This window comes from Taudactylus pleione, unplaced genomic scaffold (assembly GCF_031769625.1).
Source record: "Taudactylus pleione unplaced genomic scaffold, aTauple2 ptg000149l, whole genome shotgun sequence".
In the NCBI taxonomy this organism is placed as follows: domain Eukaryota; kingdom Metazoa; phylum Chordata; class Amphibia; order Anura; family Myobatrachidae; genus Taudactylus; species Taudactylus pleione.
In genome coordinates, this window is record NW_028284551.1 from 6,150,662 (window position 1) to 6,170,098 (window position 19,437).

General features: G+C 41.8%; 1 protein-coding gene across 3 annotated transcripts in view; it reads left to right on the forward strand.

Moving 5' to 3' along the window:
• ERCC4 (ERCC excision repair 4, endonuclease catalytic subunit) overlaps positions 1–19,437 on the forward strand; it is a 60,078-nt gene that overhangs the window by 31,441 nt on the left and 9,200 nt on the right. For all 3 annotated transcript variants that reach the window (XM_088474232.1, XM_088474231.1, XM_088474233.1), the window contains exons 5-9: positions 8,355–8,550; positions 12,047–12,254; positions 14,584–14,764; positions 15,282–15,401; positions 16,562–16,672. In XM_088474232.1, coding sequence (XP_088330358.1) covers positions 8,355–8,550; positions 12,047–12,254; positions 14,584–14,764; positions 15,282–15,401; positions 16,562–16,672 — 816 coding nt within the window. The remainder of the gene's footprint in view (positions 1–8,354; positions 8,551–12,046; positions 12,255–14,583; positions 14,765–15,281; positions 15,402–16,561; positions 16,673–19,437) is intronic.

Here is a 19,437-nt window from a genome sequence, read left to right on the forward strand (position 1 = left end):
CAACGGCCCCCCGGGTCTTTACCAAGATCATGGCAGTTATGGCAGCCTCTCTTCGCCATCAAGGCATGAGACTGCTCCCATACTGTTGGCCAGCTCCCCAGAGACTTCACCGCCATCTACAGGTAACCATTGCCTATCTTCAAAAGCACGGTGGGCTGATCAACTGGAAAAAATCTTCTCTAACACCATTTCAAAGGATGGTACATTTGGGAGCCCTCCTGGATTCTCAAGTTCAGAGAATCTTCCTAACAATGGATAAGATTTCAGCAATCCAGCACAGACTACGCAGACTGCTCCATAAGCGGCGAGTGTCAATTCGCTCTGCAATGCAGGCCTTGGGATCAGTGGTGTCCACCTTTGACATGGTGCAGTTCGCCCAGTTTCACTCCAGGCCCCTACAACACCTGATGCCAGGTAGAACGGGCTACCCCATCTGCTCAAATCCCAGACGATGAGCCTCCCCCCAGAGGTTCGCCTGTCCCTAACCTGGTGGCTACAGACTTCCCATTTGAACAAGGGTCGTCCCTTTTGGATCCCGGACTGGGCTCTCCTCACTACGGACGCAAGCCTCCCAAGGGTGGGGCGCAGTAACTGGCCAGCACTCCTTCCAGGGCCAATGGTCCCTAGTCAAGGCAGTGTTTCCAATCAATATCCTGGAACTTTGAGCCATCTACAGAGCTCACTCTGGCTCAGAATATTCAGAAAAACAGGCCAGTACAAATTCAGTCCAACAATGCCACGGCGGTGGCCTACCTCAATCACCAAAGGGGCACTCAAAGTCCGTCAGCAATAACAGAAGTGTTCCGCATTCTCATATGGGCCGAAAGCAATCTCCCAGCCATCTCTGCAGTGTTCATCCCAGGGATTCTCAATTGGGAAGCAGATTTTCTCAGCCGTCATAATGTGCATGCAGGAGAATGGTCTCGACATCCAGAAGTCTTTCAGCTTTCTAGTGGACAAATGGAGTCTTTCGGAAGTAGATCTCATAGCCTCAAGACACAACAACAAACTTCCAGTTTATGGAACCAGAACACAGGACCCCGACGCGGCCTTCATAGACGCATTGTCGGTGAAATGGAACTTCCATTTGGCATATATCTTCCCTCCAATATCCCTACTTCCTCGAGTACTTCAAAAGTTCAGACAGGAGGGGGGCACAGTCCTGTTCATAGCTCCAGCTTGGCCCAGGCATCATTGATACTCCAATCTTCAAAGGCTCTCCATAGCCGTTCCTTTTCAACTACTTCTACAAGTAGACCTGTTGTCTCAGGGTCCATATCTATATCTGGACCTAGCCCGTCTGTCTTTAAGGGCTTGGCTCTTGAGACATCCCTCCTAACAGCTAAGGGTTTCTCCAGCTCTGTGGTCCAGACCATGCTTAGAGCATGTAAACCGGCCTCAGCCAGGCTTTACCACAGAATATGGCATACGTATTTCCAATGGTGTGCTCCAAGAAACAATGACCCGCAAGTTTTTACTGTCTCAAATTCTTGCCTTTCTTCAGGCTGAACTGGATCTAGGCCTCCGCCTAGCATCTCTGAAAGAGCAGGTCTCTGCTTTTCTATCTGGATTCAGCGCAGAATTGCTACTATACCGGATGTTCACAGCTTCATGCAAGGTGTTCTACATATACAACCTCCCTTTGTCCCTCCTGTGGCTCCATGAGATTTGTCAGTGGTGCTCCAAGCACTTCAGGAATCTCTATTCGAACCCCTGAAATCAGTGGCTCACTGCAAAGAGTGTTTCTTCTGGCTATTCCATCTGCCTGTCGGGTATCGGATTTAGGGGCACTTTCATGTCGCTCCCCCTGTTTAATTTTTCATGAGGACGGGGCTGTTCTTCGTACACGCCCAGGTTTCCTTCTCGAGGTGGTTTCTCGCTTCCACCTGAATGAGGTAATTGTGGTTCCGGCATTTGTCACCAGACCTCTCGGCAGATGAAACCTCGTTGGACGTGGTCTGTGCTCTGAAGATCTACGTGGACTGCAGTACTTCCATCAGGAAATCGGACTCCCTCTTTGTCCTACAGTGCATCCGGAAAGTATTCACAACACTTCACTTTTTCCGCATTTTGTTATGTTACAACCTTATTCCAAAATAGAATAAATTCATTTTTGTCCTCAAAATTCTACACACGCCCCATGATGACAACATGTAAAAAGTTTTTTTGAGATTTTTGCAAATTTAATAGAAAAAAGAAATCACATGTACATAAGTATTCACGGCCTTTGCCATGAAGCTCAGGTGCATCCTGTTTCCACTGATCATCCTTGAGATGGTCCTACAGTTTAATTGGAGTCCACCTGTGGTAAATTCAGTTGATTGGACATGATTTTGAAAGGCATACACCTGTCTATATAAGGTCCCACACTTGACAGTTCATGTTGGAGCACAAACCAAGTATGAAGTCCAAAGAATTGTCTGTAGACCTCCGAGACAGGATTGTCTCGAGGCACAAATCTGGGGAATGGTACAGAAAAATATCTGCTGGTTTTGAAGGTCCCAATGAGCACAGTGGCCTCCATCATCCGTAAATGGAAGAAGTTCGGAACTACTGGGACTCTTCCTAGAGTTGACTGGCCGTCTAAACTGAGCGATCGTGGGAGAAGGGTCCTAGTCAGGGAGGTGACCAAGAACCCGATGGTCACTCTGTCAGAGCTACAGCATTCCTCTGTGGAGAGAGGAGAACCTTCCAGAAGGACAACCATCTCTGCTGCAATTTATTTCATTTTGGAATAAGGTTGTAACATAACAAAATGTGGAAAAAGTGAAGCGTTGTGAATACTTTCCGGATACATTGTATATGGATTCCACAAGAAGGGATGGCCAGCTAACAAACAGACACTGGCCAGATGGATTCGCATGACTATCTCATAAGCTTACACGCAGACTGGCCTTCCTATGCCTACTTCAGTATCTGCTCATTCTACTCGCTCTGTGGGTCCTTCATGGGCAGCTCAGCGTGGTGTCACAGCTGAACAGCTATGCAAGGCAGCCACCTGGTCTTCTGTCCACACCTTTCTCAGGTTTTATGCCTTTGATACATTTGTCTCTCAGGGTGCTTCCTTTGGGCGTAGGGTTCTCCTCTCAGCTTAGCAGCATTCCCGCCCTTGAACAACTGCTTTGGGACATCCCCAAATGTCTCCTTGTGGAGCCCTATGGACCTTGAAGAAGAAAAGGTGAGTTATGGTAAAACATATCCTCGTTAACTCTTGCTTCGAAGTCCATAGGGTCCACAGGGCACCCGCCCTGACGTTCCTAGCTTCTATGGGTTTCTTCTCCTGGTCACTTGTTTCCTTCTCTGTGTGAGAGTGTAATTCTTCAGTGTATCAGTCTTCCTTCTCTCCTGTCCTGCTCCTGTCTTTGGGCTTGTTAACAAAACTGATGTGCCCTCAGGCTGTGGGTGGGGTATAGGGGGAATGACCGGAGCATCTTGGGATTGAAAAGCTTTTCTGTTGATGCCGGTCCTCCAGGTCCCACCTACACCCAATGTCTCCCTATGGACTTCAAAGAAATAGAGTTAACGAAGGTAAGTTTTACCATAACTCTCCTTATTGGTACTTTTAGGACACTGGCTAGCATAGCATGCCTTGGGCATAACCGGTTATTAAAGAGATGCTTTACTGCAGAGCATATAATATGGATATATGTACCTTGGTTGATATACTGTATAGTCTGCTGGTTCTCTTATGTGTATTGCGTCAATGGTTATTTTGAAATATGTGTGTTCAAGATGGTGCAGAGGGCACCTTCTCTTGTTCTATATGATGTGATATGTGAAAACATTGCATTCATGATTTCAGATATTAGATTAATGTTTTCTAAGTAATAAGAACATTTGTATGTATTTACAATCATATTAGCATATTCAATTAAACCACTGTCATATTTAGAATAGTCACACCCAATAAATGTGCTTGGTAGCGATCTAAACCTAAGACTATCATTTATTTTATTTTCAGTATTATGCTCTTACTGTGTTGCTTTCAATATTACATGGGGTTAGGGCACCTTACTGTCTTGTTTATTACTGTAAAGATTGTATACCTTCATATAATATATAGGGACGCTGGTGCTGGTATACTGTTGTGGCACAAGCTTATATGTGGGACAGTGGTTCTGATGTACTGCTAAGGGCTAATTCAGGGGCACTTTTATATTTTGGCATTCTGGTTTACTGTGGCTGCACTGGTATAATATTGGGGCAATGGAATTGCAGGTAATATATTTTGCCTTCTATCCTGTTATGATGTTTGCACACTGCACATTTGTCCCAGTGAAAGTCAAGTTTTCTCCCTAGCTTTCAGTGAAATGTGTCTGTGTCTGCCATATTATCTAACTTTCTGTGACATTTCTTGTGGATTCATATTTGGGCAGGTCTAATCTGCATTATATGCATATACATTCCTATTCCCTAGAAGAATGAAAGCTGTTTGAAATTACATCTTTCTGTAAAGAAACAAACAGACATTGTTGATTTTACCTGGTGTGGCTAAATATTGATTTAATACCTCTGAAGCAACCATTGTTTCCTCGTGTTCCTGCTAGACTGTTTCAGCGGTCGCTGCGCCCTGCCTGATTGTAAAGTGCTAAAATGTGCCCTGAATTTATGGAGGTGGCTCGCTGATCACACACTGACGACGGTGGGCCTGCGATGTCCCACCTCCCGCTGTGTGCTTTCCCTGCCTCGCCACCCCAAATCCTCCCCCCCCAGTGGGACTCAGTGTCCCGCAGGGGGAAAAGTTGTGAATTAACACTCACTGCCATGTGAATAGATGCCATGCGCACAGCATCTGTTCACAGTGCAGGGAGAGCTTGGGTTCAGCCCACCATCTCGTGAGTGCTGTGCACACCCCCTAGAGTGATGGAAAAGGGGGCATGCTACAAGACCTTGCCCCCTCTGAAAAGCCACACCTCTTTTTATAGCACACGCGTCAACTGTGCACGCAGCTGGGCTCTAAATCGGCGCCCTGCCCTAACTATAACCTAGAGTGAACAATAATTTGCTATGACCTGAAACTCCATTGAAATTTTATGCACTATTGTTCCCTTTGCTGTTTGTGATAGAAATGCTTGTGACCACTGCGGTGGAAAACTGTTGCCCCCTACCAGGGCCTTTGGACCTATGATTATCCTGGAACAGGTCCTGATTCAGATTTGGGAATCGAGTAAGGCACAGTAGTACCACTTTCAGACAAAGAAAAAGGCAAAAGACCCGACTTTTACCCGGCATTTGCGTGGTGGGTTATTTTGCCGGTACCTGCCTGTACCCACCTTCAGACAGAAGAGCAAATTACCGGGTCATACATTTCTATCCGGTAATTTGCTGATCAACATGGGTATTTCTGTCTGAAAGGGTCAAACCAGGTCGAAATTCCCGGGTCTTTGACCCTGGTAAATTTCTGGGTCGAAGTCCCGGGAATTTCGATCCGGGTTGACCATTTCAGACAGAAAAAAATAGCTGTGTTGATCAGCAAATTACCGGGTAGAAATGTATGACCCGGTAATTTTGGTTTTCTATCTGAAAGGGGTATAAGTAACTGTGCACCTGGACAAACCATGCTGCAATGCAAGGCGTGCAAATACATACATTTGTTTTGCATGCGGGGTAAATACTGGCTGCTTCTGCATGTAGCCCAGAAATGCTGGACAGTTTTATCTTAAAACTGCAATTTAGATGTCAGTTTGGACCCCTCCAAAATCGAAATCTCTCTGCACGAGTTACATCTGCCACACCTGCATGGTTTTACCAAGCTACACAGTTATTTGCCCTATCTCACAGGTTCTCAAACTCTGGGCCTGATTCAGACCCGGTCACTAAGCTGCGCTCGCTCGCTGCCAAAAGGGGCCAGGTATGCAAATCCCGAGATCGCACTGTCTGGCTTTAGGATGCCCTCTATGTCTTAGAGGGCGGCGGCAGTGAGTGTACGCAGGAGTATAAAGCCGTCCACCTTTCTCTCTTAGCACACGTCATCTCCAGGAAGTGTCTGATTAATCGTAACATCAAGACCCATCGGAGCTGCACGCAGCACTTGAGGTAGCCCCTACCCCACCGCAAGCACTGCGATCGGTTCAGGCTAAAATACAACCAAGTGACGTGTACAATGACGCTACTTTGCTAAATATGCACACCCATAAAACTCAGTTTTGAAGCTCAGACACGCCTGCGTTCGCACATCCACTCCCCCCGTTCAGAAGCACCTTCCCGTCACCACCCATAAACGGCGCAATCTGTCACTCAAAGTAGTGTCCAGTCTGTGTACTATGAGCTTATCGACTGCTTCTGAATCAGGCCCTCTGTCCTCAGGACCCCAAACAGTGAATGTCTTCCTCACAGAATCACAAGTGAAATAATTACTCCACCTGTTTATCTTTTAAAATGTCTCAGTGAGTAATGAATTCACCTGTGCACCAACTAGGTGAGCTGGAAAAAGTGAACTGTGTGGGGTCCTGAGGACCGAGCTTGAGAACCACTGCTCTGTCTTAAGGCCCCCACTCATCACCGATGGATTGCTGCGATGCTGCAACCCGGAATCGCAGGATCGCAGAAATCCAAAATTGGATTTCACAGATATGACAATCACGATCCAGAAATTATTGTGATTGTCAAATCGGTGTTAACATGTAAAATTTCTGCAATCCTGCGACGGATTGCTGAACAACGTTGGTCGCCGGTCGGTGTTTCCCATCTGATCGTAGGATCGCGAGATTCTCGATCAGATGTATGGAGGCCTTTACTCTATTCCCAAATCTGAACTAGGAGCTCAGTTGGGAGGGGTTTGTTAAGGAGACCCTTACTTTAAATTGGAAACCACAAAGCGCAACAGAATATGCTGGCACTATATAAGTGAATGTTAATGAAGAAGTAATAATATGTGGGTTATGCACTCCCTACTGCAAATTATAGTGATATAGCAACCAAGGAGTTTTGTGACTATATACTAGTACAAGGCTCTAAGCAGAGTGCTTATATACAGGTCACAGAAATCTGAGGTAATATCCTTAATAATTTACTGTGCTACGCTATTCCTTATAAAGCACATGTTATTATAATGGACTCAACAATTATAAGTGATGACATCAAAACGTGCTGTTTGTAGTGATATAATTTAGTGCAATTTATACATATATTAGCATCACTTAGGCAACCTGTTAGATTAAGGGGGAATTTTATGGCACCACCTTAAAAGTGGAGGTTAGTCATTGCAACTAATCAGCTTCTAGCTAGCATTTCTCAAGTACATTCTATAAAATAATGCGTAGAAGCTGATTGGTTGCTATGGGCAATTTCTCCACACCTTGGAATGTTTGATACATTTCCCCCTAAGGCTCTTATATACCTTCTAATAAAATACAGTAGACTGCAGAAGAAGTTCCCAAACTCCACCATTACAGTCCAGGATTTAAGGATATCCATGCTTGCATCCAGATGGTTAAATCAAATTGACTGAGGAACTAATTAGGTCACCTGTGCTCAAGAATGGATTTCCCTAAAACGTGGACTGTAATGGCGGACTTTGGGAACCTCTGCAATACAGTGTGGAAATGTGTTTGTGCTTCAACTTTTTGTCATGATTCAAATTCTTCTAGACACTGCCCTGTAATCGCCACTAGATGTCAGCAAAGGCTTTTTCCACTGTACTGGTAACATGTTTGTATTTTTGCTGTTCATATTGATATATTTTTCAAATTATTATTGCTTTGTAAATACTCTTAATAGTAATGTATGCCTATTTTGTTTTTATTGTGCAACATAGCACTGTTGTAATGGGACTTTTGAATTAATTTGCATCTCATTTGAATATGGTCTCAGAATGGACGTGATTCAGAGTTCCAGGCTTTTCTGTATGCAGCCAGATGCTGGGATCTTTAGTAATCTGCACATTCGTTGCTGTCGGCATACGTGACTTAGAGCATTTACTAGGGACTTAGTTGCTTCTCATTTATAGCTAAATGGGCATTACTGGGTGTCAACGGAGCATTTCCACATAGAAGTGTCCCGTGGGTGTGTAGACAGTTAAGGGCTGTTTAAATATGAACTTACAATATGTAATATATAGAGAATATGGGGCTTGTGCTTTAGCATAGATGTGTCCGAGTCAGAATACATGGTGTTCACATGGAGACACCTTGAACTGAACTGTGATTGCTTCACGTGCCACTCAGAATCGGGACCACGGGCTGCCATTTAGTTGTGGTTATTGATGAATGCAAACTTTATTATCTCAATTCCTGTGTAGACATTAAAAATGAAGGTTACTGTAAAACTATTGATGTTTTCCCCTCTGTAATCTGTTTCCTTTACATATTCTGCTGTTTACAAAAAGGATATTAACAATGTATATTTTCTACCAGGTATCCTGGTGTACAAGGCACACAAGATCATAGAGTCATGCCAGGAAGCCTTCATACTGCGCCTGTACAGACAGAAGAACAAACAGGGCTTCATTAAAGCCTTCACGGACAATGCCGTCGCTTTTCACACAGGCTTCTGCCAGGTAGAACGAGTAATGAGAAATCTATTTGTCAGGAAACTCTATTTATGGCCCAGGTGGGTATACATTCATTTTGTTTTTTTTGTATTTTATATTATTTGTACTGTATGAGGAAGATTTCAGTCAATGCTGTCGGCCACCTTTTCTTCTTGAAAATTGTGTTTTTTCAAGTACCTGTGCACCAAGAATGCTTTGTATCTGTCCTCCTGCCAACTGTAATGCATTTTGCATTTATGCCAATGGATATATAAAGTAGGAGCGCTTGTTTGTGAAGAAAAACCCAAGTAATAATATAAAATATATTTAATACCAATCATTAAATGATTACAATATATTATCAATGACAGTGCTTTAAAAAGAATTGTTCAGCTCTTTATGTAAAGAAGGTGTTATCTTCCTATGCACTAATGTGCAAGGATTTTTGGTCTGTAAAGCTCTGCCAGACTGTTTGTGCATTGGATTACCACTGCTGATATTACTGCATTTACCAAGTTCACTTTACGGGACTGTCTAGTACATACACATCTCCCCGACAGGGAGCCCGCAGTGACATCACCATCTGGTTCACAGCTTGGCCAGTCAGATCGATGGGTGACCGTCGAACCAAGAACGGAGATAGATCACCTGGTAGTGACTCGCTCGGAGTCCACGCTCCCGCTGACAAGTGGGATTTGCCACGTGAGGGAAAGCTCTGCTTTTTAATCAAACAGCAATTTCCCCTTGCGGTAACCCATAGGTTAACACGCACTAACCCATCATTTCTGCGCAAGTGCTGGAATCTATGGGTTTCCCTGCTCGTTATAGTGCAGAGTCACAATTTTAGGGAAGATTTTTTTCCCCACAGCTCCTGAGGCGGCGAGGAAAACTCCACCCTCTGGCGCTCAGCACAGGGTTCCCACAGCTATTTGAATCAGACAGCGCCTTCAATTAGCTGCAGTGTAAATCCTGTGCCAAATTGAAACTCCCCCTTAATGTGTCATTTTTTTTTTATTTCACTGGGTCCTGGTATGCATATTTGTATGTGACGCAGATAGCATTTTGAAATACCGTGTTTCCCCGATAATAAGCCCTACCCCGAAAATAAGCCCTATGGAGTTTTTTTGACCAAAAAAAAAAAATAAGACAATGTCTTATTATCGGGGAAACACGGTAATATTTGGAGTTGCAGCAATGGTGTGAAATTACACAGCCAGTGATTTTGACTTTTTTATTTAACCCCTTTTAGCATTACCTTATTACAATTTGTAATTTGACTGATGCTCTCGTTAGGAGAGCAAATTGCAGGGTGACTACTACTTGTGATAAACAGATAAGGGGAGTGCAATGATCCTTGTCAGTTAAGGTCTTGAGACTTAACAGGGCAGATTCAATTCTGATCAATGTGGTGTGGGAACATTGAGATAACGGTTGCACATTGTGACCACAATATCACTCTCTCCCAGCATAGGGAAACCATTGTGGTGAAAAATATGTATATAATGTTTTGTTAGCTAAGAATGTGAGGCTTTTCAATTGTGCCAGTTTTTCTGTGAATTACATGCTCGATGTCGGGGATCCAACTGGATCAGAAAACCGATAAGCGTGGATTCAGTTACATCATTTTCCAAATGCACAATGAGCCTTCATTAGCTGTACAGCTATGTCGGGCCTAATGAGGAAGGTCTTTTGATCACTTGATCTTGTGTTCACAATGTACCATCATATGTACTTGCAGAGCACGTTGAACAGGAAATGGCTAACTGTATGCCAGGTATTTATCTGGCTTATTTTGGGCAGTTTGGCTGCTGTTTGCTGCTTCTTCCAGATGGTGAATTTTTCTCCTCTCAAGTTCGGAGAGCTTTAATGACCAAGAATAAAAGTTTGCAGACTAATACATATCTGGCAGCTATTGACAAGGAGATTAATGTTCTTCTTTGATGTAGTGAAGATAGCAATAATCTGTCAGAAATAAATAATTTGTGTTCTGCTGCAGAGACCCAGATAATGGTCCGCTGTTCTATGAACACACAAATACAAGATCCTGTGGAGGAAACCTTTATTACTATAATGTACATAATGTGTATGCAAAAAATTGTATGAATAGGTAAACAAAACGAGATCTCGAAATTATTATGCAAAATATATACTGACATACATAAAATATATAGCTCTCACCATTTATCCAATCTTCGGATTATAGTATATTATAATTGGCTCCAGTCAATTATAGACCTGTATCATATTATTTAATAATCAATTAACATCCTGGTCCAGTTGAAGCAACACAATTTTACTCTCATTATATCCTACTACAATAGATTATCTCAATAAGATTGATCAGCATCAGTGGACCATGCTTTTTAATTATGTGTAGTTCACATTATTATAATTTTTTCTTCTTTTTTCTATGTTTGCACTAACACGTATATTGTCAATTAAATCTCACCTAGATATATTTCACTGTTTTATCCCTCTTGTTTTGGGATAATTTTATACAATATATATTAAGTTACATTTTATTTGAACTCATTTTTTCTGTGCGCCTTATAATACAAACCCTTTTCTTTCTTTCTAAATTCCATGATCAATTTTGGTTGACTAGGGCTGCACCCCCATATCCAGATATATGATTTATTTGACTTTATTTGGGGTTTCATTTATAAACAATTGAGTGTGCAGATACTCCTCTATTTTCCTGTCCCTTTCATGATACTACAGGGCACACGCCAGTTTTTTCTGTATTCCTAGGTTATTGGCCACCACTAAAGGTGCATACACACACATCGATTTTTTGAATGATTATCGTTTAACGATATCGGTTAACGATAATCGTTTGAAAAAATCGTTCACTTTCAAACGATGAACGATTATTGTTCATGCGCGTTCACGTTTGTAGTTCAGTCAGACTTGTCAACTCAACGATTTTCATTAAGTTAATATACAAAAATCGTTTGTAGTTCATAAAAATAATTCATTACATTTAAATGAACATAGTAAATGAACAACTTTAGTAAACGATTTTAGTTCATTTTTTCAAGGTAGAAAATTGTTTACTAAAATCGCTCATTAACTCAATCGTTGTGTGTGTATGCAGCTTTAGATCTACTTGATTGATAGGCTTCCCAAAAAGTTATTACTATTTTTTTAAGTGTTTTTAGACGCACCAAATGCCATTTTGCAATTTTAAAATAAAGAATGCATACTATGATGAATTACTTATCATTGGGATATTGTTAAATGCAGAGTTTCTCAAACTCCACCATTATAGTCCAAGTTTTAAGGATACGCATGCTTGAGCCCAGATGGTTAAGTCAGATTGACTGATGTACTAATTAAGTCAATTGTGCTCAAGCATGCATCTCTTTTAAAACCTGGACTGACATGGCAAAGGTTGGGAAAATCTGGTTTAATGTGTATATTTTATTTAATATTCAAGATTCTGAGAATATTAAATATATTAATAGTATGCATTTTGCACAATAATAATTAGGGTATTATTTGTTCAGTATTGTGCTTTTAGTATGGTTAGGCAGCGTACAAATGGGAATAATGTCCGTACGTTTGTCTCTGTAGGTTTCATGTGTCTGTGAATTCATTCTTGGAGAAACACAAGCCTGAAGTGGTGGAGCTGCATCTCACCATGACTCCCGCCATGCTTGCAATTCAGGCATCTATATTGGACATAATGAACGCTTGCTTGCGGGAGCTCAAACGCTACAATCCTGCCCTAGAGGTTGAAGATCTATCTTTAGAGAATGCCATTGGCAGGGCCTTTGATAAGGTACTCATTGTGATATTCTGATCAATACGGTTGTACTTTTTTTTTAGAAATGTTCAGCAAAACATGTCATTGTCTAGATGGAAATTATTATCCCAGCATTCAGTACACAATGGTAGCAATCTGGGCCCACTGGATACAAAAACAATGTGACATTGAGGTTATTTTTGCTTTAGACTATCCTAATTGTAGACAGGGTCAGATTATTTGGTGTGGTTTTTTTTTTGGGGGGGGGGTAAGGCAATTATCAGTAAAGTTCTGTAATGAGGTTTAAGGTCGCTCACTACAAATGCTGTACTGTCCCAGCTTTGGGTTCATAACCCATAGATTGAAATCCCCATTGCACACAAAGGTAGTCAGAGCGGCATCGGGGGCCGTGTTTAGCTATTATTGCTTGTAAAAAAAAAATGCTATAACAGGAACACTAAACCATTATACTGTAGATGCATGGGCAACGGTGAGCAAGCCCCTGTCTGCACACTTCTACATCATTGTGCCAGAATGTTACTAATCTGTCATGGCCATGCGGTGTGCAGAAACTTATTTGGGTGTGCGCAGAGCCAATTTACAGAGTTTACGCTATGCAAATAGATATAGTTCTCATTGGGAATCAGCCCTGTACTGACTGTTTGCGATGTATGATAACGTTGGCAGTTTGCTGGGTACGATGATGGCGTTTTCCTGGTTAATAGAATGCTGCAGATTGCTGCATCAAAGAATAACAGTCACTTGCTATGTAAGGATAAGTATATATGTATAATATGCTGTCACCTGCTGTCCAGTACATGTGTGTGTCCTTTGAAAGGATATTAAAAAAGTAAGAAAATTATCACATTTTAAATAAATTCAGTTATTTTGTATAATCAAAAAATAAAATTGCAGAGGCCATTTGTAAATATCGTGCTATTCAAACACCACCATGCTCCCATTCCTGTTTTCTAGGGTAATCCCAGCATGTTCTTCTTTTCTTATCCCTTCCTTTATTAAAATGGATTGGAGGTAGAGCACAGCAGCCAGAACGCTTACCACTTCGGCACAGCATTTTAGTGTGGTTAGAAGGTGACTACACACAGGCCAACAGTCATCATTCATCAGCCTCACTTTCCCCAATGCACCATGCACTTAAGTAGGATCATTCAGTGGTGTCGAAAGAGGGGAAGGAGCTGGTACAAATTGCCCGGGCCTCTATATGGCCATCAGGAACCAATGGTTGGCATTCATTAATGTTTCCAGTCCGATGGCGATGGTTTTTCAATTCTGTGCGGCAAAGTGGACAGTTATCACCAGTTTCATTGCAATGGTGGGTTCCATGTGTTTTGTGATACCACTAGGTCTGTTGCAGAACTCCTTTGTGCATATAAACACTATTTTTGTCCATTGCGCAGGTGCACAAGCACACTTTTGATGGTCCACCATTGACTGGTGAGCAAACGATGTTTTGCATGCCATTGTAATGATGGCAGAAAAATGGTGTTGTTCTTCTGATGGCTATCCCTGGTCTGGGGGGCTCGAGAGTACAAGGGTGGTGTACTCCCTCCTCCCCCTCATGCATACATTATAGGAATATAGTCCAGGATGGGGCGTATAACCAATAAAAAAAAGGGAGGAGTATTTTTCCTGTTGCAACAAAAGTGTCTGGATGGATCTTGTGCTACCTGACCTAGGACCAAACTCCCATCTGTAATGCCCTTCTCTTGTTGCATATGGCACATCCAGCGGTTGGTTTTTAACAACCCAGACAGCTCTACCGTTCCCGTTTATACACTCTGTGACAGTGAGTTGTCTCCATAATCACACCACTGTCTTAAAATAACTATAATTCATATTGTGCTCCCTTTATTTAATGTGCTTGCTAATTATTTACTGATTTAGACCATAGCGGTGTCAGCATGCTGGAATTGACTTGTTGGAAAACAGCAGGTTGCCTACAACATGTTTCATTTAGTTTAGGTCTTTAGCCTTGCACTTTTCATAATGGAATGTCTACATACCAATCTTAAGCATTTAATGCTAAAGGAGGGCATTTCTGAAAAAATTACCCCAAGTAATTATGCAGAAAAAGTAGTAGTCTCATAGCCATTCACATCCTTGTCCAGTAGTATTGGATCATTCTGGCAAAGCTGAAAGCTGACTGTTGTCCCACTAATTATTATGTTTAATGCCGTTGATATGTTTTTGTTGGGTTTTTTCTTCTGTGCGGCATCTGTTGCGCTCTCTCTCTCTCTCTCTTTCTCTCTCTTTCTCTCTCTTTCTCTCTCTCTTTCTCTTTCTGTGTTCTTCCATTTCATAAATATAATTATACTCCTAATGTAAGTAAGTATTCTTTTTCTAGACAATCCGACATTACTTGGATCCACTCTGGCACCAACTTGGAGCCAAGACCAAATCGCTGGTTCAAGATTTAAAAATCCTCCGCACTCTGTTGCAATACCTGTCCCAATATGACTGTGTGACCTTCCTGAACTTGCTGGAGTCAATGAGAGCAAGTGAAAAGGCATTTGGACAAAACTCGGGTACATTTCTATCTAAAAAGTGTATCCGATTTCTCTGTTTCCGTATTTCCTCTTTATTACATTGTTTTATATGGGTGTCTGGTAAATTTGGCCAAAATCAGTTTTTGATTGTTTGTTGTTGTCCTCTGTTTATTTCAATTTAAAAAATAAATTCTGTGTTTTTGAAGCTTCTGTTTGGAGTTTTATAGTTTTAAAATATTTGTTTAGTAAAAATATATATATGAATCAACCTTTTTACAGTCCAGTTTAAGTACTTTCTCCACGGCCCACGTGCTTAAAACAAATCTTTTAATATTGATTTCTAGCGATGTAAGCAAACACATTATATTATTATGGAACTCCCTTCATATTGTAACAGCTACAAGTTGAAAAAAATGTCCTTTTTCTTTTTTTTTTTTTTTTTTGGTAGTTGGCTACATTTATTTTACACAGCCGTAAAGTTTAGCACAAATGTCCATAAATGTGTTTGTAGAGGTTACATACACTCAGTAATGTTTGTTCTTATTTCCTTTTGAAGGCTGGCTGTTTCTTGACTCAAGCACGTCCATGTTTGTTCATGCTCGAGCGAGGGTCTATAACATTCCCGACTCAAAAGCAATCAAAAAATCTAAGACTACAGAATCAAAAGATAAGCAAGGTAAGGGAGGTAGCAATTTGAGAGAATTGAATTTCATAGTGAAAAATGAACCATCTCAAAGGACTCCTTCATATCTTTGCTGTGTTTCTGGCTTTTTTTTATGTGGTTCGGATAAATAAAAACGCATCAAAAGTAAAAACTGACTCCCATGAAAATAGAGATGAATGAGCCAATGAGATATGCAGTGACATTGATGACACACCATGCACATTGTTTGTGTTATTTTCACTGTTTCAAGAGTTTATAAAAGTGTCAGTACATACTGAGACCACTTTAAAGAAAAAAGAATCATCTGTTTTATCCAGTGTCTAAGCATCACATTTCTCATCCTCTGGTACTATCAGGGACAGGATATTTTTACAACTATGTAACACTTCCCTTCTATGATTTTAAATTGAACCTTCTGCCTTTAGCAAAAACAAGCACCTACACCATCAGTATTCATAATGCAGCTACTATGAAACTACACATCCCAGCATGCCCTGCCACAGTTTTGGCTAAAACTGTGGCAAGATATGCTGGGATGTGTAGTTCCACACACCCATACCATACACATAGTTCAAGCACGTCATCACATTTTAAGGAAAATCTACGGTATCCATTTGTGAGTTGTGATCCATGGAAAAATGGATCCGCATACAAATTGTTAAGCATCTGTCTTCACATAGTCTAATCAGTTACCTGGTCTGGGATTTGGTGGTGTTTGTGTAGTGATTGGATTGTATTCTTTTTTTTATTTGGCTCCTTGGGACATGATCTAATATGCTACCAATCAGGGACGTTAATGACGATAAGGTATAATGCAATCATGCAGTCTGAAATCCCAGAAATAATTAAATTAAGGGCAAATCCGTTCACCCGGCCAAATCTACTAGGCAGCCTCTGTGCTTTATGGCAGCGGGATCTCGCACAAAAGTGTTCACTACCCCATAGGGCAGCAAGCACTTTTGTGCGAATCGGCATTCCGCCGGCCAGGCAAAGAGTGCGAGATAGGCTACCGTAGCCGGCGTTTAAACGCCGCAGCAACAGCAATTCACACCCTTCGCTGGCAGTTGAATTCCCCCCTTAGCATCACATTCCATGATGTAGGTCATTTGTTACATAAATAAGTATTTAATATTCACATTTATTTTCCCCGTGCTGTATCTCTGTATCAACAGATGGAAAGAAAGAGCTGGTTCTAGAGAGCAACCCAAAATGGGAAGCATTGAGTGTCGTTCTGAAAGAAATTGAAACTGAGAACAAGAACAGCGAGGATCTGGGAGGCCCAGGTCAGATTGCTTATATTGATATTGAATGATTCAAGTGCTATGATTATGGAGTATTCTGTTAAACTCGAGTCATACTGGACAACACTAACTACATAATCATGATATGACAAGGCATGCAAGCTTTAGGAGTGCACAAACTGCCTAGGGTTCTCCAGTCAGGGTATCACAGACCCCAACATTATCATGTCTTATCATACTGGATAACCCTAACCATTTAGTGTTTAGATTTTTAAGTAACTCGTAATCTATAATATTGCATCATTATCTTTGGTAAATAGAGTGGTATTTAATTGTATAGATACAGTTATGCTGTAAGTCCTGGAATTCTATCAGAATTTAATTTTTCATTCTTTGCTGTTGCCTAGCAACAATTGGACCAAGTATGAATTTGAAATGCAATCAGGTTGTTAAAGGAAAGATGGTTTGAAAGAAAACAAGTACAGTGCATTATTTATACTTACTTTAGACCAGTGTTTCCAAAAATGGGTGCCATGGGGCACTTGCAGGGGTGCCACGGTTTGGTTGTCCAGAACTATATCTTATGGTCCATGTGATAGGCAAAACCAGAGCTTGGTGGCTGCCAATCATAATATATGTGGACAAACAGAATAAAATCCCTGTCCGCCACCACTTAACTGAACCTAAGGATGACAGGTAAGCACAATTTATTTGATTTAATAATGTTTGCAGAATTTCTCAATAAGAAACTTTTTGCCTAGGAATGCCATGAAAAAAAAAGCTGATACTCTAGGGTGCTGTGATTCATAATAGTTTGGGAACCACTGATTTAGACTATATGGCCATGCACATGTGAAGTGACCTAGCTGCACCCAAAATTAGCACAAACATGATAATGAATGAAAATAAATGAATGTACTCATTTATAGACATACCCTTAATTGCAGTTGTCCTATGACCACTTGTAGTGTGTGTATGTATGGTCATCTTCTGATGACACTAACGGGCTCCTATGTGGGTGTCTAGATCAGTGTAATTTAACATCAGGAAGGGCCCATATCTGACCACTTTGTGACTTAGTTGATAATTGTATTTCTTTGGCCTTGTTATCTTAAATATTGTCTTTTTAAAATATGGCTGTTAACTCTTTATCATCGTTATTGATTTCATTGTCAATCTCATAAGACATTAACTAGCATTGTTATTAGAGATGTGTCCTGTACACACAGTGGGCCTGATTCAGAGCTGAACGCTCTGACCAGAGTGCTCGCTCTGAATCAGGGCCCTCCTACCTTTTTTTGGAGCGTCCTCATGGACGCTCGCATAGCTGTGGGTTACCACCCACAGCTATAGCGAGCGTCCATGATGGTCGCGATGGTCTTGACCATCGCGACCATCGGGCTTGCGATGGAGACCCTGCGGTAGGGTCTTGCTGCCGCAAGCCCTGGAGTGATTTTGGCTCTATCAGAGCCAAAATCACTCCCACTGACATCACTAGTGATGTCAGTGGGGCCGGCTTGAGACGGTAGGCGTTCCCATGGGAACGCCTCCGTCTGGCAGGCATGCCTCCGGCACGCCGACCAAAGGGGGCGTGCTGTCAATCAACATCGACAGCACACCCCCTTTGGTGCGAAACCCGGAGCGATGGGAGAGCCCGTCGCTCGCCGGGTCTCGTGCATGCGCGCAACGGAGCTCCCTCCGTCGTGCGCATGCGCAGTGGGGGAACATCGACCCGCTTGCGAGCGTACTGCCGCTCACGAACGGGTCTGAATGACCCCCAGTGTTCGCTTATCTTTTGTACATGGTGTAATCAAAAATTCCTATACAATTACACTAGTGTTTCTCAGAAATCTGTTATGTCTGTTTGGTAATAATATAGAGTTTTATTTTTAACCGTTTCTACAGCATACCTGTAATACTTATAGGATATTTCCACCTCTAGGCATGTCCTTCCTTGTACTGTGAAGATAGGATCCACTCTTCCTATATTGTCAGGACTCTCTAGCCACTGGTTTCAGGGTTCTAGTTTAAAACGTCTCAACACAGAAGGTTATTTGCACCAGGACTTTCAAACTGAATGAATAAATAAATGATTGAAAACATTATTGTGATCGTACAAAACAAACAAACAAATGAATTGACAATGACATACATTTCCTGATACTCCCCTCATCCTAATACAAGATCTAACATAACAATACAAACTAAGCACACTCCCCTAAATTCATCCTAGCAGTAACTGGGTGGAAAATAACTTTTTTTAAGCCTAGATGTCAATGAATTAATACATCCAAAGCGCCGTTTTACAGTTAAAGAAAACACATTTGGCCTGATTCCGAGCCTCACGCACTGCCAATTTCAGACGCAGTGGAGCCATGTTTTTCTACTGTGTATACTTCTAAGTCGCACTGCGCATGTGCGCCGATTTATAAGCGGGCAGGTTCGCAGTACGCATTCACACACTGTCTCTGGACTAAATTAGAAATGTATTGGGCGTTACCTGGTGGTGACAAGGAGGTGGCTAATCAGATGCTGCGTCTTATTGGATTGTTATGGGAGTGTCGCTGAAAGTGGCCGTGTGCAAAGATGCTTCCTCGCTCACAATGGAGTCCATACTCAGACGGCGAATCTGCACCTGGTATAGGGCTGATGCAAGTTTTGGTGGTGCGTCTCTGCCCTTGCATATTCAGGCGCACAGCTGTACACCAGGGAAGGGCTTTGTAGTGCCATTAGCTTAAAGTCTCAGACTCAACAGCTGCAAATAATGCAGATGAATCAGACTCAGATTTATCAATGAGTGATATTCT